General features: G+C 31.6%; 1 protein-coding gene across 5 annotated transcripts in view; it reads left to right on the forward strand.

Moving 5' to 3' along the window:
- The window catches only part of LOC134715721 (transient receptor potential cation channel subfamily M member 3-like), a 114,938-nt gene that overhangs the window by 82,018 nt on the left and 6,514 nt on the right, over nucleotides 1-26,406 (forward strand). For all 5 annotated transcript variants that reach the window (XM_063578085.1, XM_063578088.1, XM_063578087.1 and 2 more), the window contains 10 exons: nucleotides 542-718; nucleotides 1,314-1,411; nucleotides 1,696-1,924; nucleotides 2,656-2,817; nucleotides 5,291-5,521; nucleotides 6,944-7,072; nucleotides 20,237-20,485; nucleotides 22,033-22,207; nucleotides 24,798-24,924; nucleotides 25,199-25,389. In XM_063578085.1, the coding sequence (XP_063434155.1) occupies nucleotides 542-718; nucleotides 1,314-1,411; nucleotides 1,696-1,924; nucleotides 2,656-2,817; nucleotides 5,291-5,521; nucleotides 6,944-7,072; nucleotides 20,237-20,485; nucleotides 22,033-22,207; nucleotides 24,798-24,924; nucleotides 25,199-25,389 (1,768 nt within the window). The remainder of the gene's footprint in view (nucleotides 1-541; nucleotides 719-1,313; nucleotides 1,412-1,695; nucleotides 1,925-2,655; nucleotides 2,818-5,290; nucleotides 5,522-6,943; nucleotides 7,073-20,236; nucleotides 20,486-22,032; nucleotides 22,208-24,797; nucleotides 24,925-25,198; nucleotides 25,390-26,406) is intronic.

Raw genomic sequence — 26,406 nt, forward strand, 5'->3', positions numbered from 1 at the left:
TGAAATTATTTCTGTATTTGCTCACTACAATTTTCAGATAAAAAAAATAACAGATGGAAAAATATAAGATATATCAAAAAAACAAAATGTGATTTACATATTTTGCATTAATTTATATACTGCTTTTATAATGACATTTTCTAACTCTTTTCATTTAACTTTATCTGAGTTCAAAATATGGAATGATCATAGATTGTCCTGGAATGTGAAAGTTTTTATTAACATTAAAACAGAAAACTTCACACAAAAAAAGTATTCTTTTTAATTATTTGTAGAATACTTACCAAGGTCAAAAAAGTGCTTGTTTATTAATTATACATTTAGTTAAATATGAAACAAATTGCAATAGTATTGAATGATTATTAGTTTATAACCAATAACATTTGTAATTTAGCAGTAAAATGTGAAGTGGTTTAAGTAAACCTCTCTATAACAACTGTAAACTGTCTGCTAACCTTTGACAAGGTTATGCTATGATAACAGATAAATCAAGGGTGATTACTCTCCAGATATATTGACATTCCAGATCATTCTATTTCAGGGTACCGTGGGTAACATGGGAAACCTTGTAACAATGTTACCTGTCATCATCAATACTAAGGAAGCTCAGGAATTGTTCCCATACCCATTCCATGATCTGATGATCTGGGCCGTCCTCATGAAGAGACAGCAGATGGCGCTGTCTATGTGGCAGCATGGTGAAGAGGCTATGGCTAAAGTATGTAATACAACATTTAAATAGTACTGGGAATATCTCAACTTGGCAACTTAAACTGACATGTCAGTCATATTATTTGTTATGCTATATCAACTTGGCAACTTAAACTGACATGTCAGTCATATTATTTGTTATGCCTGTTGTTTTAGAATAAATTAGATAATTGGTATTGATATTTTACGAAATTTTCCTTTGGTCTTACTGACTGATAATTTCCTTTCTTAGCACAGTAGAATATGATAAATTATCGCTAGAAGCTAAGGTCCCATTTGTCTGTTGTCTATGACAATAACAACGCCATCATAGATAAAATAGCCATAAACAGATTATCATTGGTCATCTCAACTCGATTGCTTTTCTCATTTTTGCTGTACCAACACAAGCTAAAAAAACAATCTTGTTAAGATGATCAACAATAATATATAGTTCTTGTCTTAATGTTCTACATTTTTTCATATCAGACCCTTTTATAACTGTAGAAAATGAAATGAGTTTTACTTTATGTAAAACAGCACTATATATGTTTCAAAAATCATGAATTTATCTTTTTAATGACTCAATGTAAGTGATAGCATTTATATATATTTAATTTTAGTCTCTGATGGCAGCTAAGCTTTACAAAGCCATGGCAATTGAAGCTGACCAGGACGATTTAGAAGTCGATATTTCTACTGAACTGGGATCATATGCTGAGTAAGTAAAACAAGTAACACATATTTAGATATATAATATAAAATATTAAATTAAATGATCTTTTTAATTCATTTAAGACAATGTTTAAATGAAATTCATAATTTTGACAGTCAGATGAAAAATGGCAAAAAATTTAACATCACTGATATCTCAAAATTCTGATATAATTTCTAACTTTCTTTTTATTCTGATTTTATTGCAGTGAAGATGATAAGTGATAATTTTTTTCTCACACCCAATGTAGTCAAGAATGTTATATCATATAGTTAATTAATATTTTGCAGAGAATTTCGAAAGTTATCACTAGAACTGTTAGAACATTGCTACAAAATTGATGATGACTATACTCAGCAATTATTAACCTATGAACTGAAGAACTTCAGTGATCAGACATGTCTGAGTCTAGCTGTGGCCGCCAACCATAGAGCTTTTATTGCTCATACATGTTGTCAACAGCTTCTTAATGAAATGTGGATGGGTGGATTACAGATGAGGAAGAATAGTAGCTTAAAGGTAGGTCAAGATAAGGGTGGGAGCTATAAGCTTAAAGGAGGGCCAAATAAGGGTTAAGCATTAGGGAAGGCCAGGATAAGGTCAAGGTTTATAAGCTTAAAGGTAGATTAAGATAAGGGTTGGAGCTAACAATAGGCCAAGATTAGGACAATGATTGTAAGTTTAAAGGTAGGCAAAGATAAGAGCAGGGTTTATATGCTGAAATATATGCAGATAAGGGCAGGAACTATAAGGGAGCTATACTTCTAAATGTAGGCCACAATTAAAAAGACTATATGCTTCAAGGAAGGCTACAATTAGGGACAGAGCTATATGCTTATAGGTATGCCACAATAAGGCTTAGGGAATTAGTTATATTCAGTATATTTTAAAATATAAGTAATGATTATGTGGCAACTTATTTCTGCATTTCTTTTCTCCATAGGCAACTACACAATTATTATTATGTTTTCCTGATAAGCTTATAATGTATCAATATAGCATTTATATACCTTACTTTAGTTTCTTCAGAATAGTAATTCAATATTCCAATAAATATTTTAACGATTCTCACTTGGTAATTTTAAATTTTTAGCATCATAGGGTATTAATTGACACACTCTTTTTGTATCTGAATAAAATGTTTACAATTTTAGTTGGTTACCCCGATTTTGTTTTTTGTCCATGGATTTATGAGTTTTGAAAGCGGTATACTACTGTTGCCTTTATTTACAATGATTGTATATTTTAAGGTGATCATGGGTGTCCTGTTTCCGCCCGCCATTTTATGGTTGGATTTCAAGAGTAGAGAAGAATTACAACTCATGCCTCAGACAATGGAAGAACATTTAGATGAACTTGAGTCAGAAGCTAGCGATGCTGAGATGTCATTCTCTATCAACGATGAGCAGGATGTAAGTCAACTCTTACTTGTATATATAAAGGATTCGCCGTTTTAGAATCTAATGCATCCTGGGTAATATTATCAAAAGCGTACACCAAAGCGTTTTTGATTGGTTTAAAATGTTATAAACAATGGAAATTAAACCAATGACCTAACGTTATTTTCACTTTGGGGTACGAACAATGAAATTACCCATGATGCTTTAGATTCTGAATCGACCAATTGGAGACATGAGTATAATATACTGGAAATTCAGAAATTATTGAGTGCATTTCGTCGCTGTTATGCAAAAACCTCGTATCTAAGGTTTTCATAATTTTACACCAGGCAATAAAAACTGATTTTTTTTTATCGATTATTTAGAATTAAATATTTATGTTCCAATGTATGCAAAAATATCGTATCTTCTAACCAATCAATTACCAAGGCGAGCAAAAATTTCTGCACCTATATTGTATTTTCAAAGCTTTTCATTATTTCTAAGCTATACATAATATATTAGACAAAAAATTGACAAAACTGTACCTGTTATAATCTCAGCTGCTAGTGCCATCTTTTTTTTCTTTTGAGATATGATATTTTCGCACAACAAAATGTCTCACCAATCCGACTACACTTTTTCGTCACTTGTCAGAATTGGGGTTAATGATTGGTTAGAAGATCAGATATTTTCGCATTCAGTGGAACATACATATTTAATTCTTAATAATCGATAAAAAGATTTCCGCAAAAAATTGAGATACGAGGTTTTTGCATAACAGCGACGATTTGTTATTGTGACCTTGCCATTTCTTACTAAAATGCGATTTTAATTTTTGTATTATTGACAAAAATCATGTTTTATTCATATTAAAAATTTCTAAATGCGAACTGCAATTATTGCGATTGTACACATTTTAGCAATAATAAAAACCTCGAAATGATTTATGAATTTACAGTACTTTGTTCATCTCTGTCTGACCTAGAAGAGTTCTCATTTTCCTTCTCTTGTTAAGAACTTGCTTTCACAATTGAGTTGAAGGACAATAATTAGTAAGGAATAGATTGTAATGCTCTGTATCATTTCAATAAATACTGAAAACAGGAATTTTAAAGAATGAAAAAAAAGGAAGAAAATGTTTTTGAAATTCACTTTGAATATTTTAAGGCAAGGTCAAATGATTACATAATTCAGAATTCCTGAAATGATTTAAAAATAATTTGATCATTGTGACTTAATTGGAGAGTTGGTCTCATTTTCACTCAAACCACATCTTCTTATATCTATTATTACAACTATAAAGATGAGTTTATTATGTTGCTTAAGTGTGTGCTTTTGCACATTAGATTCTAAAAATGTAAGCCTTTACTTTGTAGAGTTGGGGTGTATTTATTATTTTACTTGCGTGTGTGTTTTTTGGCACATTAGGTTCTTACACTATAAGCCTTTACTTTTTAGAGTTGGGATGTAAGTAATTCAGCATGTACATGTATTAAATATGCTGTGCATGGACCTTTTACACATTTCTCATGGAATATGTCACAAATTTATCAATGTGCCTCAAGAGGGATATTCATCTTATTTAAATACTGTTGACAAAGAAAAATCCTATTATGTGTTTCTGATGAAAAATAAAAAGAATAGTACTGCAAATATCAGTTACTGACTGAGTTAATTAAAATCAACTTCTCCAATAGGAATTTTTGGACATTTGAATTGAAGTGGCATAGTTAAGAGATATAAATATCATCTTTTGTAAAATTATATGTTTCAAATCCATACACTATTTAAACTTTTTATTATACCTATTGTCTCTAGATGTTTACAAAGTGTGATTATACTATGCCTTATCCCTTTTATATTCACAATATTTTTATGCAGAAATTCTGACCTTTAATTAGTTTTGTGTGGAAAATGAAATAAGAATGATAACAATTTGTATGATTTTGCAGTTGGCTTGTTTAGTTATACTGTCCCATTATGCTAGAGCCAGTTGTTTCCCTTTTACCGTCAAAAGATAAAGATTTTTTAAACATAAAATTTAATATTGTAAAAGTGTCTGCAAGAATATTCACCAGTACTGACTTAGACTTTAAGTCACAATAGAATTATAATGTTTAAAACCTGTATTAAAGGTTCATTATAAATTTTAACCTCGTTTTTGGTTGTATTTTAGAATTTAAGCAAAGTAATCAATTTTTTGTGTATTAATTATACTTTTGTTATAATGACATACATGTATTTATTTTATTTAGAGAAGATTGTGTTTTATAGACTGGCTGATCTGAAGCTTAATATTTTGTTTAGACATCTGTCTAATGTTAAAATCTGTATGTTGTCCTAGCAATGTCTTTTGAATATTTGTGTTGTTGGGTTGCTGTCTCCTTGACAGACAGCTTGTTTATTCCTTTATTCAAATTGGTGGTTTATTTGATATATACAAGTGTAAAGGAGATGTGGTATGATTGCTTTTTAAATTATTTTGATTTATTTCTATTTTTAGATGTTTTCAGACGATATGAATGTTGGGTCCAGTAAAGAGTCCATTGCAAAGACCTTACAAGACAAACCAGCCAATGGGAATCTGTCTAGACAAAACTCTCTGATGACGGATAATAGCAATAATCAAGAATACTCTCACTTTGTTCTCAGGAAAAAGAAAAGTTCCCTTCGACTTGGGAAGAAAATATATGAATTTTACAATGCACCTATAACCAAATTCTGGTTTTATACTGTAAGTGTGAGAATTTATAATAGATTTAGTCATCTGAAATATCCTATAAGCTTCAGACCTGCCAACTATCCCGATTTTAGCGGTATCATCCCGATTTTTACCCCTCAACCCGAATCCTGATATTGGGATCGTAAAATTAGTCAAAATCCCGATTTTCAACAAATATACCCGAAATAATTATTGTTTACCGATTTTGAAGTTTTTTTGATCAATTTAAAAAAAATCAATCTTTTTACCCGGGGATATATTATGACAAGTTAATGACCCTACGCTAATCAACAGTCACAACAGGTGTCATAATTAGTGGTTGTATGTAATCAGATTACCTAATTGGTCGTAACAGCATCAAAATTATCAATATGATCAAACAGCCTTTCAATTTTAATCAATTTATCATACAAGCACAATTTGCAACATTTGCCGTAGTTCCACAGCAAAATCATAATTAATTGAAAGATGAGAACTGTAATGAACTCTCAAGAAAACATCGTTTATCTTGAAATCTGTTTTATTTTTGAAATCAGACATCGTGTATCTGTTGATTTAAAATCGACGCCATTTTGTATACACTTCTACTGTGTTACTGTATAAGCCTCCGCCGGTAAGAGCACCTCTGAATACAAAGAAAGATAACTCAAATTTTATCCATTTTCACATTGATACTGATAAAGACCACGAGTAATCCTGACTAAATCAAAATCTGCCTTCTGACATCCTTCTTATTTTAGGACATGTAGTTTTAGGTGTTTTGAGTCAAGGTTCATAGATGAGAAGGTCTTTGGAGGGGAAAAAAGGGGGGTCTCTACTTTGAATCCTTTATTTTTAATGCCATTTTCTCAGTTATTTTGTCAATTTTATAATTTAATAGTACAAGAATCATGCAAATAAAAGAATTCAAGGCCTACAAGCTCATTATTAGTATACTAAAAGAAAAAAGAAGAGAACTTAGACTATTTAAGGAGTAAAAAACAATGCTCACAGAAAAGTCGCTAAAATTGTAACCCTTAAAAATCTTGTCGCGCACTAAATCCCCCATGGAGATTTTCAAAAGTTGGCAGGTCTGAAGCTTGTTTTCAAGACACATATTTATTTTGATAATGATATTACATTAATTAGAAGTACTACATGTAAGATCTTTAAAAGCCAATTTTTCTTTTAGGGTATTCAACTCCAGATTTTCTGTATGAGTAATCTTGTATTTTTTTTTTACATCTAATTGACTAAGAAAAACTACATACATTGAAATATAGGATTGGAGTAGTCCTTTTATTTAAGTATTTTTCCAAGTGAAGAAAAACAAAATTCTATAGAAAAGCACAAATGCACTTGCTTCAATGTGGTCTCTGGAACAAAACCACTACCATATTTAGTGAAGATAAAATTGACATGAGATTTTAAACAAACATTTCTGTTCTATTTCAGATACTGTATGTGTTTTTCCTTCTTTGCTTTATGTACACAGTATTAGTGAAAACTTATCCACATCCAAATTGGCAGGAATATTTCATGATGTGTTATGTTTTGACCCTAGCATTTGAGAAATTTAGACAGGTTTGTAAATACTATAGAGTTATCTTTCTTTTTCTACTGAATATCAAAGTTTGTTTGTAGAATCCTCTTGTGTTAAATTTTTAAAGAAGAATATATGAATATTGGATGGTGCATAACTCATGTGGGTTTGTGATTATTTATAAAGAAAACTTATTGTTAGTAGTTTCATGATAGGAAAGATATGGTCACAGTATATCCCTGAAAAATGTTTATGACAGGGAGGTGGAATACAGGTGTACAGGTACTTGCTACACCTTTCTGAAGAGAAATATTTTATTTTATCCCATGTGTTTTCAATGTTGTAATTGTAAATATTAAATTTTAATACGTTACCATTCCAGTGATAAGGGGGAGATAACTTAGCATGTTGTCTGAGTAAAATAAAATGTCTGGAAATCATTGATATAGTTCTGGGTCTATACAGATAAATTCATTACCATAGCAAAAAGACAAACAACGGTCCTCAATGCTTATTATATATTTAGACTGCTCATGGTCTTAAGTTTCTTTCTATCAAATGTCCATTGTCATTGTCCTTGTTTCATAGTTCTGGGTCTAAAACTTTCTAAATTTGAAGATAATTGTTTCAATCTATCAAGGACAATAGCAGCAATGTATGGATATCATATGTCTACAAATGCAAATAGTTGAAGCCATAATATATGAATATGCTATAATATAAAAACCTGAATAAGTAATCCATTTTGTTCTGTTGGACAACTTAAAACTGTTTTTTCGCATTAAGTGCTTGTGTAAATTCAGGAGTCTCTGGCCTTTGTTTATCTTGAATGTTTTTTTAATTTTAGTTCATTTATATGTTTAGGAGTTTAGTGTGACTTCCATTTTCACTGATTTAGTACACATTTTTGTTTGGGGCCAGCTGGCTTTTCTTGCTGTGTTGAAGACCCATTGGTGACTTTCAGCTGTTGTCTGCTCTCAGGGGTAGAAATAAGAAAAGACCATTGACTTGACAAAGGGCAAGTCAATATCTAGATTAACTTGCCCTTGTATCTGTTAACTTCCCCGACTCATGAGAACGGCGAAGCCGTCCGCGCCGACGAGCATAGCTTGTCGCACTTATGACGAGGGGTCTGGTGGCTGCTTAAGGCCCCCAGAAGCTCTGGGGTAAATGGTGCCAAATCCTGCATTCTAGACCTCTCCTGGCAGATGATTTCAAGTTTCTATACACCCTTTTTTAAACAAAAACTTACTTTTACAAAAAAAAGTGACAAAAAAATTTCAGATGTACATGTAGAAACTGACCCAATTGTCAAATTTCCTGTAAAAAATATGCTTCATTCTAAACAATGCAATTATAATTTATTGTACAGCAATACTATAAGAGCTTGTTTCTACATTGAATGAATTTGAAACTTTTAATTTTGTAAAGAGAGTCAGCCTGTTGAAGACCTTGTGGTGACCTGTAAATGTTTGCTGCTGTTGTTGTTCCTAGTGAATTAGGTGCATCTGGTCTTTAATACTCTTTATTGTAACTAACTGACAAATTCAAATTACAATAGGTAATTGTTCACTGCAGAAATGAGCACATTTAGTATGCTCAGCTATAAAGGTAAAGAATTCATCCAGCCATTTTGTTAAAAATTTACGTTTTCTATTTCCCTCTTCATATTTTTTTTGTTGCTCAACCCTGTTGAAGTTGGATTCTTTAAGTTTTTTTAAAGGGGGGACATAATTTACTAAAAAGTTTTCCATTTGTTTCTTTCTACTTTCATTTTTAAATCAACTCAAAAGTCGTTTGCAAAACGCGTTCTGATTGGATCATTGTATGGACTTCCTTTCACGATTAGTAGCGGAAATCCCAGAGCAGGTGCGACTGAACATTCTAAAACGCTGGCGCTCATTGGCTTACGCATAGGAATTGACCAATAGAATTATTTGGGACAAACTACAATGTTTACGATTTTCCTGGCATGAGCATATGAAATAAATAAAGACGGCAAAAATAGTAATACAATAATACTCAGTTGTTCATCGTACAAAATTACGTCTGACATAGTTATACAAATATTTTATTGGCACAAATTCATTAACAATAAATGGTTAAGACCTATTGCATATATTATTATATTAATTGACATGATAGAATGAAACACAAACACAAAATTTCAACTTGCCCGGCGGACAACTATGTGATGGGATTCACTTGCCCGCTGCAGATTTTACTTGCCTCGGGCAAGCGGGATAGCGCTTATTTTGAACCCTGGCTCTTTGGTTGGGTTGTTGTCTTTTTGACACATTCCCTGTTTCCATTCTCAATTTTTGTTTAGATATAAATTCAATACCTTTCAGCCTAGCCAAACAAGGGGAAAATTCCATAACTCATTTTATTTATTGAATTTGACGACTGTCCTCTTTCACAGGTAGCACCTATTTCATATCATATCAGCTACATTTATTTAGTGTATAGAATGTAACGGAAATTTTTTTTTTGATGGGATTAATCTTGCATTGCCCTTATTATCTTGTTCATTTATAAAAAAAACAAAGTTTTAGGGAGAAGCACTGGTTTTTTTTTTAAAACTTTTTAAAATAAGTAATTGATCTATAATGTGATTATAAGGAGAACATGTATGACTGATAAATTTCACTAAGCCATTACCTTCTTTTCATAATTCAATAAGTTTCAAGTTTGAATTGTTTATATCTATTGAAGTAAGCTCCTTATAAATTTATGTTTTAACTTTTGGACTTATGTGATATTATTTGTAACAAAAAGGGGATTTTCAAATTTTTAAGACAATAACTTAAAAATGCTTTCATCAGTTTTATCAACCTTTGGTGAATTTTTTATAGCTTTTGACATTAGCAGCTTTTCGATTTTTTTAAATTAAAATTTTGTGTTTCAGAGTTATGTGATTTTAATCATAAAAAAGGGGGAAATTTTTAAGTTTGCAGACCATGCCTTGAGCAGCTTTCATGACACTTTGGTGACTGGTTTATTTAGTTTTTCATGAATTTCTGATTTGATATTGAGAAGGTATGAACTTTATTCTCTGAAAAGTGTTGGGTTTATTATGTGTTTATGGCGCAGCTGTTTATTGTGATATGGCAGGCGCGGAGCTCCCTAAACGCCAACATGCAGTTGCGTGCACATCAATTTCGCATGCAAAATAAAATTGCAAATAAATATTTATAAATTAAATGATTAAAGGAAACATATATGTTGTCACTTTATTAATTGATGAAATGTCATTAAATAACGGCATTTGGTTTCAAAATAGAAATTCTATTGGAGATCATGACAAAATCGGACAGTAACTTGTATCTTTTACAAAATTTGAATTTGTTGTACTCAGTCTAAGATATATAATTTCGGAGCACATTTTACAGAGTACGGTTTATCTGTTTTGAATGAGATGTACGAATCGGCATTAGATTTATCAGAACCCTTTGATATCGTTGAAAATATGACATGGCAATGTGTTCGACAGACTACCAGAGCCAATCACCCTGCAAACACGCCAAAACAGTATTGGAAAGTCTCATTATAATTTGCGTTTCTAGACCATATGTTAATGGAACTGGGGCTAGAGTGTAGTCGCGTCTGATATTATCCGAAAATCGCTTCTTTGTGTCGTATCTGCTTATTCATATTGTAGGAAATATAACAAACTAACAAATCTCAACATTTTCTGAGACATACGAAATTGACCAGGTATGTAGTTTAGACGAATTCAATTGGGAGGTCGCTCGATGGTGAATACATACGTTGCATGGTTTATAACATCTTGTAAGTGCTACCGTGGAGATCTATCAGTGTACTACGTCTGTTGAAATCAAATGTATGATCAACAATGCACAACTACTGGTTATCATCGCTAGCATTACTGCATATTCATCGGCGTTTCAGTGTAAATATTGACAAAGTAAGGCCATAGTTATTATATTTTTTGTTTTACGAAATTTTTTGACAAAACCAATGGGTAGGAGGGCCAAAAAAAAAAAAAAAAAAAAAAAAAACTGCTGCTGATGATTTTTTTTTAATACCAACCATCAATATAAAAAAAAAAAAATTTTATTTCACCAGGAGATTTTCTACTAGTGTAACAACTATTTTTTTTTCTTGACAAGGTTTGAATTGAAAATCAATGTGCAACAACTTACTAAATCACCAAGAGCATAAATTTAGATTCTTTCATGCAGTTATGAACTTAAAAAAAAAATTTTGGCATGAAAAACACTAGGTCGGAGGAGAAAAAATAAATAAAAATCAACATTTTTAATTTTATTTTTTTTCCTATTTGGCAAAAATTAGGGTAGGAGGGTTCGTAAAACTAAAAATAAAAAAACTACGGCCTAATAGAGAAATTCGTTTCTGCCTAGCCATGAAGAGCAGATTTTGGACAATTTTGAGTAAATTCTGTATCAGAAAAATGTGTAGTTTATGCTTTCAATTAACCATGATTTACTCTATTCAGAAGCTTTATTAATAGTTTTACATTCATATATTGTTTATAAGTCCTATCTACATGTAGCTCCTCTTTCAACTGTCCTATAACCGGAAACCGAAAAAAACAACATTTTTCTGCGTAAAAGTAGTGTCCCAAAAATGGTGACTACATACAGTGCGTTTTCTTGGGTTTTTTTATGACATGAAAAGAAAATAAAGGTTGGCTGTAAGATGTATAATGAATCATTACTTAAACTTTTATGTCAATCCTTTCTATAGTATAGTTCCCTTTCACAATGAAAGATAATTCTTCCTGGAAAAATATTTATGTTTATACATGTACTATCTTTAGAGGATAGTCAATTATTTATATTCCTGTGAGTTATTAGAAGTAAACTTGTATTTGGTAGCAGATCAGACTCATCCTACTCGATAAAAACAGCTTGTTTATGATGTTCAAACAGGAAGAAGCAGAGATTATTGGAAATCATTGCCAACCCATAATTGTGCTTGATTAAGAAACCTTTCATTAATTGTCAGTTTTCTGATAATCCAAGGAAGTAAAAGGATTACCCTAAGCTGTTGTTTATGTGTATAGTTTAGAACTAGGACAGAAAAGATAGGTTTTATTTCATTTCGAAATAGTGTTACAGCTTTAGAAAGTTTTTTTTCTACCACCAGATAATGACTGATTATGTATATTTTTTTGGCTGAACTACAAAATGAAGCATTCACATGCATACTGTTTTTAGCTCACCTAGCATGTTAGTCTTATCATAATGAAAAAAAACCCACATACAAATCAGACAAGTCAGGAGCCTCTGGTCTTTGTTAGTCTTGTATGTTCTTTGATTTTAATTCATGTATATGTTTTAAAGTTTAGTGTGACATCCATTTTCATTGAACTAGTACACATTTTGTTAAGGGGTCAGATGAAGCCCTCCTCTGGATGCCAGATTTTCTTGCTGTGTATAAGACTCATTGATGGCCTTTGGCTGTTTTCTGCCCTTTGGTTGGGTCGTTGTCTCTTTGACCCCCCCCCCCCCCCCCTATTTCCATTCTCAATTTCAAGTATTACATGTTTTATGTATTTGACTGTCTTTGAGAATTTGTACTTTGAGAACAATTGCACTTTTGAATAAATCCATGGTTAGCATCTGAGATTATTTCTGTAGTCCCAATATCCTGTATTATTAATTTATTTGTGTTTTATGTCAATAGTGAAATTAAAATTTTAAATGCGACTTTTAAGATTTCAAGATCTAATTCAATAGAATAATCTTTTAAATCTTTTAAACTATTATCATTAAAACATTCGTACTTGTTATATATTTACTGGTATTGATCAAAGAGCTGATGATGCCACCATTTATTTATTTGATTTAAATATCTGTCTATTTAATTGTGTATGTGAATGTTAAGTATTTTTTGTACCATCAGAATGCCATCAAATCAATGGTTTTAAAAGCTGTAAAGTGATAAATGTATAGAAAATATTTAAAAATTGAATTTCTATATTTAATGCTTTGATTTGGATAAATAAATATCAGGAGAAAAGTCCATTAAAATGGTTGTTTGTTGTATGTAGATATATTTAATGTTGATGGGAACCTTTCAAACACGCATAAATGTATCTTATTCAATTATCCCTTTGTCCCACTTTTGTTTCCACATTTCATCCTTATTACTGGACAGAATTCGGTGAAACTTTTACAGAATCTTGCTCACATGATTTATGTATGCATTTCTTATTTATTTCTTCATCTGAATAATTTTTGGGGTTAACTTTTGGATGACATGCACTTCACTATATCTACATAATATACTTTGTGTGCACATGTGTATCCCTTTCTACTTAACATTATTTAATTGTAACCTGCTCAGAATCTTAACTGCATTTTAAAGTACTGAAGACACCATTCTTATTGGCGAAACCAGACCAGATTATATTTTTACCATGCAGTAATAGACAACTTTCGAGTTTGATGCATTTCCATCAAAAACTCTGGTATTAGTGAACATCAATCGTGCAGTTAGGGACATCGTCACTTCCATTCTAATGTTGAGCGAGTGGTTGAACAATAATAATTTTATATTGCATGATTTACTTGGCAAACTCATAATTGACGATCAGCACTGCTATCATTAGAAATGTGATTAAGTACTTACAAAACAAAGATCATTTCTAGTTTATCCTGCATTATAACGATCAGTAAGATGTTTGATAAACTTGGATAGTGCAGTGATACAGGCGATCCCCTCTATCTGGTAAATGACGTCACAAAGGCGCGCCTTATTGACAAGTTTTTTCCGTTGACGGATGAACTCGAAAGTGGTCTATTGATGGGTGTTGTTGTATTTATTGTTGTTTATATTACTCATCCAGTGAAAAACAATTGTGAATATTTTGCTGTATCCACTGGCTATTACCCAACCACAGGATTACTACTTCAGGTGTTGGTTCACCATATAGAAATTCATGTAAACTAAAAAGTCAAGACAAACATTCAACAAATATATTTTTTTGTAGCTTTAATACATGTATATTGTTTTTATTTTCCTCTTGTTGGGTGCTGTCACATTAATGTACCAGTATCTTTAAAAAAAAAAAAAAAAAAAATAATCGTAGGTTATTTTTGGACTATTCACTCTTTTTTTCAATGCATTGCGTTAAACAGAACTTATGTTTTGTATGTCAAAAGAAAGTTTATTGCGTGCAGATAAGAGTAAAATGAATTCTGGTTTTTTTTCTGTAAGGACATAATAGTAAACCATTATTGTAGCCGAGGCAGTGAAGTAGTAGATAAACAATATATAAAAGTGCCTATTATTCTTGTCGTTACCCAATCAATAATGGCGTAATAGACTACTTTACAGCTTGGTTGTTATAAAGTGTCCTTTATGTTGTTGTAGTATGAGTGGGATAAGGAACGTGATTCTAAATCCTTTTTTCAGGAAAATTATGTTTGCTTTGAATCATGTGTACGTCATTATGGCATCACAGATTTCTTTTTGTATCGCACTGTGCAACAACTGCATTGTTATATTAAACCAATTAGCATTAGGAAATCTATCAAGATATAATTGACTGAAATAACACCACTTCCGTCAAATACATTTCCATGGTTCAAGTTTTATCAATTTTTGACCAAGTTACTACACAGTGGGAAAATATGTTAGTTTTGTTTTCAAGAGCCACTTTTATTTGGTTTCATTTGATTGTAATGGTACTATACACTGTATGTTGTGAAAAAAAATATTCTGTGAATTTTACAGATTTTTTTCTGCATAATACTCCCATCATATAAAGGAACAGAAATATGTTATAACAAATTCATTTTGTCATTAAGGGAATTTTGTATAGATTGTAACTCTATAAAAGTCTGTTTAATTTATTTACAGTTTCACTTAACTTATATTAATTGGGAGCTTTTGTCAAATGTTGAAAACTGAATAAATTTATAGGTCTTCAGTAAACCTGTTTGAATTGTCTTGGCATTATATAGCTGACTATTTTTTTGTTGTCAGGTTGCTGTCTCATTGATATATAGTGGTATGCCCAATATCTATTTTTACCCTGTTATTCATAAAAACAACAATTGGTTGAAGCAACTGATGTCTTCTATGTTTTTTGCTAATAACATGTTTTGTCTCTTCTGATGAAACAGCAGTTCTAATAAATTTGTATATATACAATGTATTGATAATTAGAGTTACCTATTAAATGTATGAAATCATAAAAGTAAAATGGCAAGCAGTCTATTAATAAGAATATAAGCATTTTATTCTTTTAAAATATGAAACAAAATAAAGTCCTAGTTTTCTAAATCAAACATTGAGATTTCTATAACAGGAACAGACACTAATGGAATTGAACTGTAACCATCTTGTCCAGTTGAGTTACTGCCACTAGATTTAAATGTTAGTCTGGCCTTTGGGGGTTTTCTCCTGCGACACAGTTGGCATAAAAACTTCTTGAACTGGATGCGAAATTTTTCTCCAGAGAGGCAGTACAAAAAAAAGTTTACTGCATGATTAATATACATAAGTTGATAACATATAACTCTCCACATAAGTGTGTTGGCCATGTCCTCGTATGTTTTTGGTTTTGTAGCAAACAGCCCATATAACGGCCGTGGTGTAGTAGTAATAATCCATGCAAACGATATGAAAATTAAAGTAATAGCTAACTTCCTGTGCGTGTTTCGGATCTGACAGTCATCTTTAGTCATGGTATTTGGTATATGTTTTGTCTTCATCAAGCAAATTATTATCAGAATATTAAATATAAGAAGTGTCAAACATGGTAGAAAAGAGTAGAGAATTAGATTTATCCACGGGAATATTCGGCACACAAAGTTTTCATATGCATAAGCAGCACACATGAAATTAGAACCGTCTAGTGATTGTTTTGTTGGAAATAACTGAGCTGTCCAAAATATATGAATATTTACAAGTATGAAAATCATAGCTGTCATAAATGTGATGAATCTAGCTCTGGACAAGTTACACATGGAGTTGGCCTTCAGAGGAAACCAGACGGCTAAAAACCTTTCAATTGTTACTGCCACTATCAACCAGGCTGAAAACTGGATACTGAAATGTACCAGGAACATAGTGAGCTTACAGCTGAATGCATTAATGTGGCTAAGCTCAAAACCAGATACTGTCCTAAGCCACGTCTTAAAGGCACTGACAAACAGTACTAAAGTATCGGCAATGGCCAGCATTGCTAAGTAAAAAAACGTTGGAGTCTGTCTCATCTCCCTACGTAACATTACGATAAAACTGAATATATTTCCGACAGTTCCCGTGAAAATAATCAAAGGCATCACCCATTTAATCAGATACATTGCTGTATTATAACTATCAAATGTTTCCAGTATCTCAGCCAGACTTGGTCCCTTTGTTATATTTCTAGATGACATTGTGATGCCAGGGTCTCTAAGCAGCTTGATGTTTTCAGCTATGATTAAGTGTGAACTATTGGGTGATGGATACACTGTTGTCATCTTGATCTTTTGTGTCTTTATTTCCTGGTTTCTTGTTGAAATTCTTGTATATATTCAATGTTGATTGTGTCCTCCATTTCTGAAATAGAACTATTTATATAACGGATGTTGTTCAGTATAGATTCTTATTGGGAGGAGTGCTGGGGTACATTTACAATATCATTCCATCATGAAATGGTGAAATGCTGTAGTTATTTTTGTCAGCTGTGTTTTTATTATGATTTTTATTGTAATCAATCAGTCTTTTTGAAAAGAACAACATGTCTATTGAAACAAAACAAAAGCTGGTATTGATTTTGCACTTCCGGTCTAAAAATGAAAAATGTCTGCTGCATCATATAGAATATCACATAACTCTATCTGTCAGAGATGGATTATTTTAGAAATTTATAACTGTTTGGCCATTATTTTGTTACAGCAATTGTTAATTAAGAATTCAGCAATAAAAGTTTGATTCCTGTGGATGTCCACGTAAAATCTAAATTAATTATAGAATTTCTCCACCGTTAAAAAATTACTTTGTATAACAAACAGTTGTCTTCCTGGAGGTAAACTGTCAACAAATTACTTTGTATAACAAATAGTTGTCTTCCAGGAGGTAAACTGTCAACTGGCGTATGTAAGACTTTTTAGAGAACATGCAATTCATTGGTTTGATCTTAATGTAAGACTTTTTTTTAACTTCCCAGGATGACAAAAAAAAATAAAGATATGACAATAGACAATTATTGACAAGGTTCCTAGCTTAGAACCAGCACATGTATGACCCTCTATACATCTTGTTCATCATTGAGATCTCTCATAATAGAGCCACAACTCGTATAGGATTGGATATCTCAAGCAGACCTTTTTTTGAAAATTGACAAATGCCTTGCATTTGAATTATAAGATAAGGCAAACTTTTCTTTGATTTTAGGTTAGAAAGTTTGTTCATAAAATTGAAAATTGAAATGGGGAATGTGTCAAAGAGACAACAACCCGACCATAGAAAAAACAACAGCAGAAGGTCATGAACAGGTCTTCAATGTAGCGAGAAATTCCCGCATGTTTTGATCCAATCTTTGTTTGAATTGTAAGAAAAGCAGTTAGATGTTTGTAAACAATAAATTGCATTGTTCCCTTAACGTTGTCTTTTAGGATGTGTAGGTTTGTTCCTTTTTAAATTGAGTGGTAAAAATTAGCAATTTGGCAGTTTTGGACTGAATGATTGATGTATGACTTAGTAATCTGTTTTTCATTCAAAATTTAAGCCCTTTGTATTAACCTATTACAACACCTTATCCCACCTAAAAAAAATAAAAAAATGAAATAAAAAATTTATAATTATTTTTTTTTAAATAAAAATAAAAAGTTTCAATGAATATTTTTGTTTTATTGTCTTGTATTGAAAATATTTTAGTAAATAATTGACTGGTCATTTAAAATATTAAAATAAAGTAAGATAGACTATTGTTTTCCTTATTATTAAATAACTCCTTACCTGTTTTATACTATACAAGTTGTTCCCCTTTTCATATTGCAAGAATCAGTTCATTTGAAGTGCATCTAAAAAATAACATTGATTTCACATTTAGCAATTAGCAATTAAACTGTCTAGTTGCTTACTATAATTTCCAATAAAAGTTGTTGTTTTTCACAAGCCAACTGGAAAAATCGGAAGATGTTTCATTTATTTTTACAGAACAGATTGTTTTCGAGTTGATTAACCAAAGATAACTATGCAGAATGATAATTTAAGCTATTGGTTCCATATATATAAATCTGTTATAGAAAGAGCCACATGGATTTTATAATCAATTGCTGTGAAATGGTTTGATGACATTTGTTTGTTTTATTAATGGAGAAATTAGCTGTGTCCATTTCTATAGCGAGTTTGGGATTGGCTTTGTTTTAAATGTTTTTATTTATTGAATAATTATTAATCTTTAGAGGGACAATTCTTTTGAATGAATATCTCCCCATAGAACATGTAGAATATCTCAATATTTGTAGTTAACACCTCCATGGTTTGTTTTTGCCAGGGAAAATTCTTTAAGCATTTTTTTCTATGGTAATGAGCTATAATATGTATATGAAAGTACTCTAACAATTGCTTATAGCTTTAGTGTGATCAGTGTGTAAAATGAATACATATGGGTAATAATAAACAGAGGATATTGAAACCAAATACCTTTCTTTCCTATATATCTTATATGAATTCTCAATTAATTAGTTACCTTTTATGGACCCTACAGTGAGAATGTAATAAAGGTGTACTTGTTTAAATTAGACTAGGTGGAATAATATATATAGAAATAAAAAGATGTTGAAGGATTGTTGGTGAGACAAATATCTATCCAACATAGACCTAATGAAGGAAATAACAGGGCTGCGTTCAATATTGGGGCTGCATTCAATATCGTAGATTTTGACTATTGAACGTATAGCTATATACTAGTTGTTACATAGATATAGATTATTGAACTCAGCCCTGTTAAATTTAATATACAGGATCATGTAACAGTAAATGTATAGATGATTGTGTTAGACATTTGGTATAATAGCAGGCCAATCTACAGGCCACTCTGTGTTGTTTCTGGTAGTCTTGTAATATATACATCTCCAATTACAAGATGTGGATTTCTGTTTATACACCTGACTCAGTCAAAAAGATGTCCCTAAACATAGATAAACCCACCTGACTCTTCACAAAAATACATAGACTACCATAATTGAGTCAGGTATTTTAAGTTAATTGCAACTTCTGATTTCATATTTGCATACTTAACCCTTGTCATGCAGGGGCCGTTATATTACAGCCGTACCCAGACCACCGTTACTTTGGCATCTTTGGCGCTCCATACATTTGGAGGTCATCTTAATACCATTTAATTCGTAGTGAATGCACGTTTCCTCAATCTGACGCTATTGATTGTCATGTTTCTCACTTTTAATATTCATTTTAAGCTAAAATACGAAATTCAAATATTGATTTTGGAGGGGTGGGCTTACCTTCAAGGTTTGAAACACAGAGTTAAGAGGACTGAAACCTTGACAAATACTGTTAACCTAAAGGCACATAATGACTGATTGTGTTGATTATCAAAATAAGCCAAGGAAATGATTACTTCTGGTTGCAAGTCCAGTTAAAGTTCAAAATCTGAAAGAAAAAAAAAGAATTTTGGTGAATTTTGGTGCAAATGACCTTCTTTACACTGATGATCCTAGATCAGTTTCACTCCGACCTAACAACTGTTGTGATAAAAGCTGGGGTCCACTCTGCATGGAAACTACAGATGGATGTATCTTTTAGCAGCTCGGGGACTTACAGGATGAAATAAATAACAAAAACACATCAAAATTGATGCATTTTACAACTGAGGACCAACTTTGGGGCAAATTTCCGCCAAACCTTCCCCGCCTCCTCAACCTGACCATCCCAACCCGTGATCCTCTATCTTAGATTTATTGCAATCAGTATGCATTAGCAGCAGGGTACTGCTCATTTGCATATTTTTGCAAATACTCAAAATCTAGACAATTTCTGAAAACAATTCAGCATGGTAATTAAGTGTTAAAATAATCTAAATATTTCCAGGTTCATGCAACCATTAAAAGTTCATCAATGTATTATCACCGTGTATAACCCTGTATAGACTGTAGCAGAAGATATTTTAAAACAAAGTAACACAAAAGAAAATTTTAGTTAACATGTAAATCATTGATTGAATAAAAATTCAAACTTATAATTTTATTTTCCAGGTTATAGCGGCTGAACCAGCAAGGTTTTGGATGAAACTTAAAGTGCACTATAGCCAGTTATGGAATGTGTGGGATAGTATAGCCATCTGGTTCTTTATGATTGGCGTAGGGCTACGATTCCATCCTTACACTCTTCAATCATCCAGGGTGGTCTATACAGTTAATATTGTATTATGGATCATGAGGATATTAGAAATTCTGTCAGTCAACAAGTACTTAGGACCTTATCTTAAAATTATAAGCAAACTTGTGAGTAAAATTAGTACCTTAATAACATATTGCCTGTCTACAAGTTATATCATTGGATTTTATCATTATCAGAGTATAGAGTCAAATTAGCACCACACTAGTAAACTCGGTCAAGAAGTTCTGAAATACCTTTAAGAATTATTAGCAAACTCGTTAAATACCAGTTATACCAATTTCTTGATATTTCTCATCTGGACACATTTTCCTGATTAGCTATAACAAGACAATTAGAAAAATGATTTCTCCAGCCTCTGAATGATATAGATAACAATAGCAAGAAGAAAAATTTAAAAAGTTAGCATTCATATAATGTTATGTAATGTAATGGATAATGACTTTATACATTGAAAGGATGAATTATATATAAGCTGTGTCTGGAAGAGATCAATCAACCTTATGCAAGTAAATGTATAAGACTGATTGTTTTTGAAACATTCAAATACAAAATAAAAGATGAATTTTCAACTGTTCTATTTTACGATTCTTATAACAACTCAGTGTTTAAACATTTACAGACCCTCCATACAGATTTGTTCAACCTGAAATAGGTTAACAGATGTATAGGAATTCATTTGCTTTTATAAGTCCATTTCTATCCCAGGCAGCTCATATATTACATCTATATTTGTAATAACCTATTTTAGTCATTGAAACTATTTGCTTTTACTATTTATTGTTTTAATCAAATTATTCAGGAAACTTGAGAGACTAATTTTTGATATATAGCTGTCTTCAAAATCTGATACCCTCTTATTCATAAAAAAAATAATGTCAGTTAGTTGGTTTACAGGTAAAAACATCACAAATCTACTGTAACGTCACGGTACACAAATTGCACCGAGTACCCAAATTGCACCTATTTAGCAAAAACATCAGTGGAAATCTTACAAGATTTCCTAGAGACTAAAAAAATTGTATTTTTATGATTTGATACTACGCACATCTTTCAACATAGGTAAACATTTTTAGATATACACAAAACGTTCACAGTATTTATCAACAGATGAAGTGTTTACTGAAAAAGCAAAATGTATGGAAACGTTGCCATGCAACGTCATCAAAACATCATCTTTTTAAAATGACCTAATACAATATGTTACAAGTATCCATTTCTTAAAAAATGATGAGTAAGCATGGACTAATATCCAATTGTTCAAAATATTTGCTCTGTTATTCGACTTTTGACAATGCGAATTTAAGCATGAATGCAATTTGGGTACTCCTCATTACAGAATCATTGATGGTTTGGGGGTCAGTTCAATTTTTCTATGATTCCATATGGATTCAAAATTAAATTGGTGAAACCATATTGTAAATAATGATGCATCTACAAAATAAACACATAATGAAAACTTTTGTCTGAAGCATTAATGAACGTAGGTGAAAAAAATGTCAAAATATGTGCAATTTGGGTACCCTCATGTTACATGTAAACAACCACCATGTACTCATGTTGTTTTATCTGCATTATCAACTGTATATTTCTTTTAACATTTCATTTTAATAATAACGTGAGAAGTTTTATAAACAGTTCATTTACTTTTCAGCTGAGAGACATGTCATATTTCATCATCATTGTGACACTAGTTCTGATGAGTTTTGGTATAGTACGACAAGCCATACATTTCCAGAACGAGGAATGGCGCTGGCATCTTGTTAGAAATGTATTCTTCTATCCTTATTGGATGATATATGGAGAATTGTTTGCTGATGAAATTGACAGTAAGTATTGTAATAAGAAAAAACTGCTTAGTATTCACATTTCAAAACAACTGCATTAATAACTTTCATGTTCTTGGATTTCATTTTTTCATGGACATTTGATTTCATGGTTTTGTTTAAGTCTGGATACAAGCCTATATGTGTACCATGTTGAACAATTGAATTAGTGATTAATCTACAACTACCCAATCCCATACCTGTTAAGTCACATGATTTTTGCGGGTTACTGCCTTACAATTTAAGGGCCCAATGGAGATTTTTCAATACCTACCCAGTCATAAAAAAACAGTGATTTCATCAAATGCTACTTTAAATCCTGCAATGTAAGCACTTATGGTTGGACATTTACCAAATAAACAATCAGCTTGAATTTTAATTAATTTTCAGGAAAAATTTCACAATTGTGAATATTTGCAAGAAACTGGTATATGTAAAAGAATATAAAAAAAATCCAATAAATACTAAAATACAAATATCTGTTGGTTAATGTTATGACCTGACATTTTACTTCCTGAATGCTGCATTTTCATTTTCAGAGGTTGACAGGTATTAACATGATAAATGTAGTTTTAAGTGCAATACTTATGATCATGTTGTTCCTGAAAGGGCATATATATCATTACCGTGCTTTAAATAATTCCTAAAGGAATTGTCAAAGTAAAAAAAATCATGACAGATTTGTATAATCAATGAAGTTTGTCATGAAATTCATAGTGTCTTGGTTCATCAATAAAAATAGGGTAGGATGTTTTTAGAGTATATAAGTTTATGAATTATCAAACAGCTATGAATATAATTTATCTTCCATCCCTAAATAGCTACTTGAACTTCTTCATGTTAAATTATATATACCCAATAACAGCTCAGTAAAGTAACGTTGGCTGAAAGCATCGGAGAAAACTGTCATTTGCATGATTTTGTTTATGTTTGAAGCTTGTTTCTAAAAGAAAGTCAAAAGCACCTCAACTCTAATGAAATTCATACATATTTTGCAACTTCACACACTTTGTTAACTGCTGAAATATTCAGATGAGTTTATCCTTTATATGAACTCCCCTTGGTGATGATTGAACTAAAAACATTCTATATGATTATCATGATTACAGCCTTAGGACATATAATTTTAAACCTGTCAGTTCTCTGATTATCATGATTACAACCTATCATTTTAAACCTGTCAGTTCTCTGATTATCATGATTACATCCTATCATTTTAAACCTGTCAGTTCTCTGATTATCATGATTACATCCTATGATTTTAAACTTGTCAGTTCTCTGATTATCATGATTACATCCTATCATTTTAAACCTGTCAGTTCTCTCAGTCATCTTGGTTTCTAGATACTCAATCAGACACTTTATACCATAGCTAATATGCTAGGTGATACAGTATAGCGGGTTATTTTTGCATGTGTAAAATTTCGCGATTTACATTGAATAAGGTATACAAATTATTTTGACCGATTCAAATAAAATTAAGAATGGAAATGGGGAATGTATCAAAGAGAAAACAACCCAACCATAGAAAAAACAATAGCTGAAGGTCACCAACAGGTCTTCAATGTAACGAGAAATTCCTGCACCTGGAGGTGTCCTTCAGCTGGTCCCTAAACAAATATATACTAGTTCAGTGATAATGAACGCCATACTAATTTCCAAATTGTACACAAGAAACTAAAATTAAAATAACACAAGACTAACAAAGACCAGAGGCTCCTGACTTGGGACAGGCACAAAAAAAAAAACATTTATCAATAACTGTGCATGTGCACTTTTAAATTTGTGGAATTTAATTTTACGATTTCAATCTATCTGCAAAAATAAGAGAAAATTTACACCCCACCATAACAACCTGCTATACAGTATGATCACAAAAATAAAATAAAAATTAAAGCAAGGTTAGTGCATACGATTTTTCCGTAGTTTTTCCGATTTTGCGATTTTGCGATAAAAACTACGCTATTACAGTCAAAGTCCAATAGTTACGGATTCCCAAATCATCACCGTTCAATTTTGTAAAACACGGATTTTTATCATTACTTTTCCGTCCTGGTCCGGTATTTAGAAAACGCCAATGTAATGCTTCCAGTTTCTCAGGAGTTATCAACCTATTGTTGGGAACTATCTGACTTCCAAAGAGGCAAACTTGCATTTTATGAAGTAGCTTTCCCCCTTTCTCTACTTCTCCTTGACAAAACGAAAATGTACGAGTCTAGAACATCTGAACAATTAATGAATGGAATACATACTACAGACAACATGTTGAATGAAAAATTTAAGTGCACATCATTTTGCAACCACTCGTCAGTAATTTTTATTGGTAAATGCAAGTTTATAAATGATTACTGAAAACTTTCCAAAAATACGGAAAATTTAATAGTTTGTTACTGATTTTTTCAAAAGGGGTTGGCATCTATGTTAGTGTTGATTTTGAAGTTTTTACATTAATTGGTCAAGGCTATCACTACTAAAATTAGGCTCAGATTTGAACAGGCAAACACTTTTCTGAAAAAAAAATTTGTCTGAGCATATCGTATTAATGAGAACTATAATAATGATTGTATTCTATATTTAACTTTGTCTCTTTCAGCCTGTTACGATCCTGATCGGCATCCTGATGGGTGTTCCTATGCCTCTTGGGTTTCTCCATTATTGATGACACCTTATCTGCTGGTAGCCAACATATTGTTGGTTAATCTTCTCATTGCCAGGTTTAAGTGAGTATTGTTGGATTATAGTGATAGTGTAAACTCTTCAGTTTTAAAATATATTTGTGTATTGAAAATTTTAATGAATTGCAAACTGTTACAAAACATAAATTACAGTTCTGTTTAGCTGATAATTCCTGGAACCAGTATGGTTAACAATACTGGCATTTTATGCTTTATATTTTATGTATTATTTGTTATTATATCACTAATCGTGATTTTTAATGCTTCTTAAATTTCTTTTTTACAGTACAACTTGTATTGATTCTTTCTTTTTTTACAGTGCAACTTTTATCCGGAACAATGCTCATTCAGAGGCTATATGGAAATTCCAAAGATATCAGCTGATCTTAAACTATGAACTTCGACCCATACTACCTCCGCCATTGATTATGTTCAGTCACATTTTCCTGTCTTTGAAGTTTATAGTCAGACGATGCAAAGGAAAGAGAGATTTATTTGACAATGGACTGAGTAAGTGAAATGATTGTGGTTAATACATTCCAAATTAAGGCATTAGAACATGCCGCAGGTAAAGTTGTCCACTCTTCAAAATCTTTAAAAAAAAATCATTTTGATGCTTGTATAAATATGCAATCTTTCCTCATGTCTTTTATACACAAAAATTGATATATTTGTAAACATGCCTTTATGAAAACCAACTGGATATACCTTTTTGATATTTTAATTCATGTGGAGTTATTGAAGTGTTAAGTTTCCTGAGGGCAAATTTGTATCTTAAAAAATAGAATATTATTAATTGAGCTTTTTCAGAGTCATACACTGCAAACTTATAACAGACCTGCCAACTTTTGAAAATCTCCATGGGGGATTTAGCGCGCGACAAGATTTTTAAGGGTTAGTAATTAAAGCGACTTTTCTGTGAGCATTGTTTTTTACTCCTAAAATAGTCTAAGTTCTCTTCTTCTTTTTTTTGGTATACTAATGATGAGCTTATAGGCCTTGATTTCTTTTATTTGCATGATTCTTGTACTATTAAATTATAAAATACCTGAAGACTAGAGAAAATGGCATTAAAAATAAAGGATTCAAAGTAGAGACCCCCCCCCCTTTTCCCCCCTCCAAAGACCTTCTCATCTATGAACCTTGACTCAAAACACCTAAAACTACATGTCCTAAAGTAAGAAGGATGAAGACAGAGTTTGATGTAGTCTTACCTATGGTCTTAAAATGAGAAAATGGATAACATTTGAGTTATCTTTCTTTGTATTCAGAGGTGCTCTTACTGGTGGAGGCTTATACAGTAACACAGTAGAAGTGTATACAAAATGGCGTCGATTTTAAATCACAGATACACGATGCCTAGTTTCAAAAATTAAACAGATTTCAAGATAAACGATGTTTTCTTGAGAGTTCATTACAGTTCTCATCTTTCAATTAATTATGATCTTGCTGTGGAACTACGGCAAATGTTGCAAATTGTGCTTGTATGATGAATTGATTAAAATTAAAAGGCTGTTCGACCAAATT

Source organism: Mytilus trossulus, chromosome 4 (assembly GCF_036588685.1).
Source record: "Mytilus trossulus isolate FHL-02 chromosome 4, PNRI_Mtr1.1.1.hap1, whole genome shotgun sequence".
Taxonomy (NCBI): domain Eukaryota; kingdom Metazoa; phylum Mollusca; class Bivalvia; order Mytilida; family Mytilidae; genus Mytilus; species Mytilus trossulus.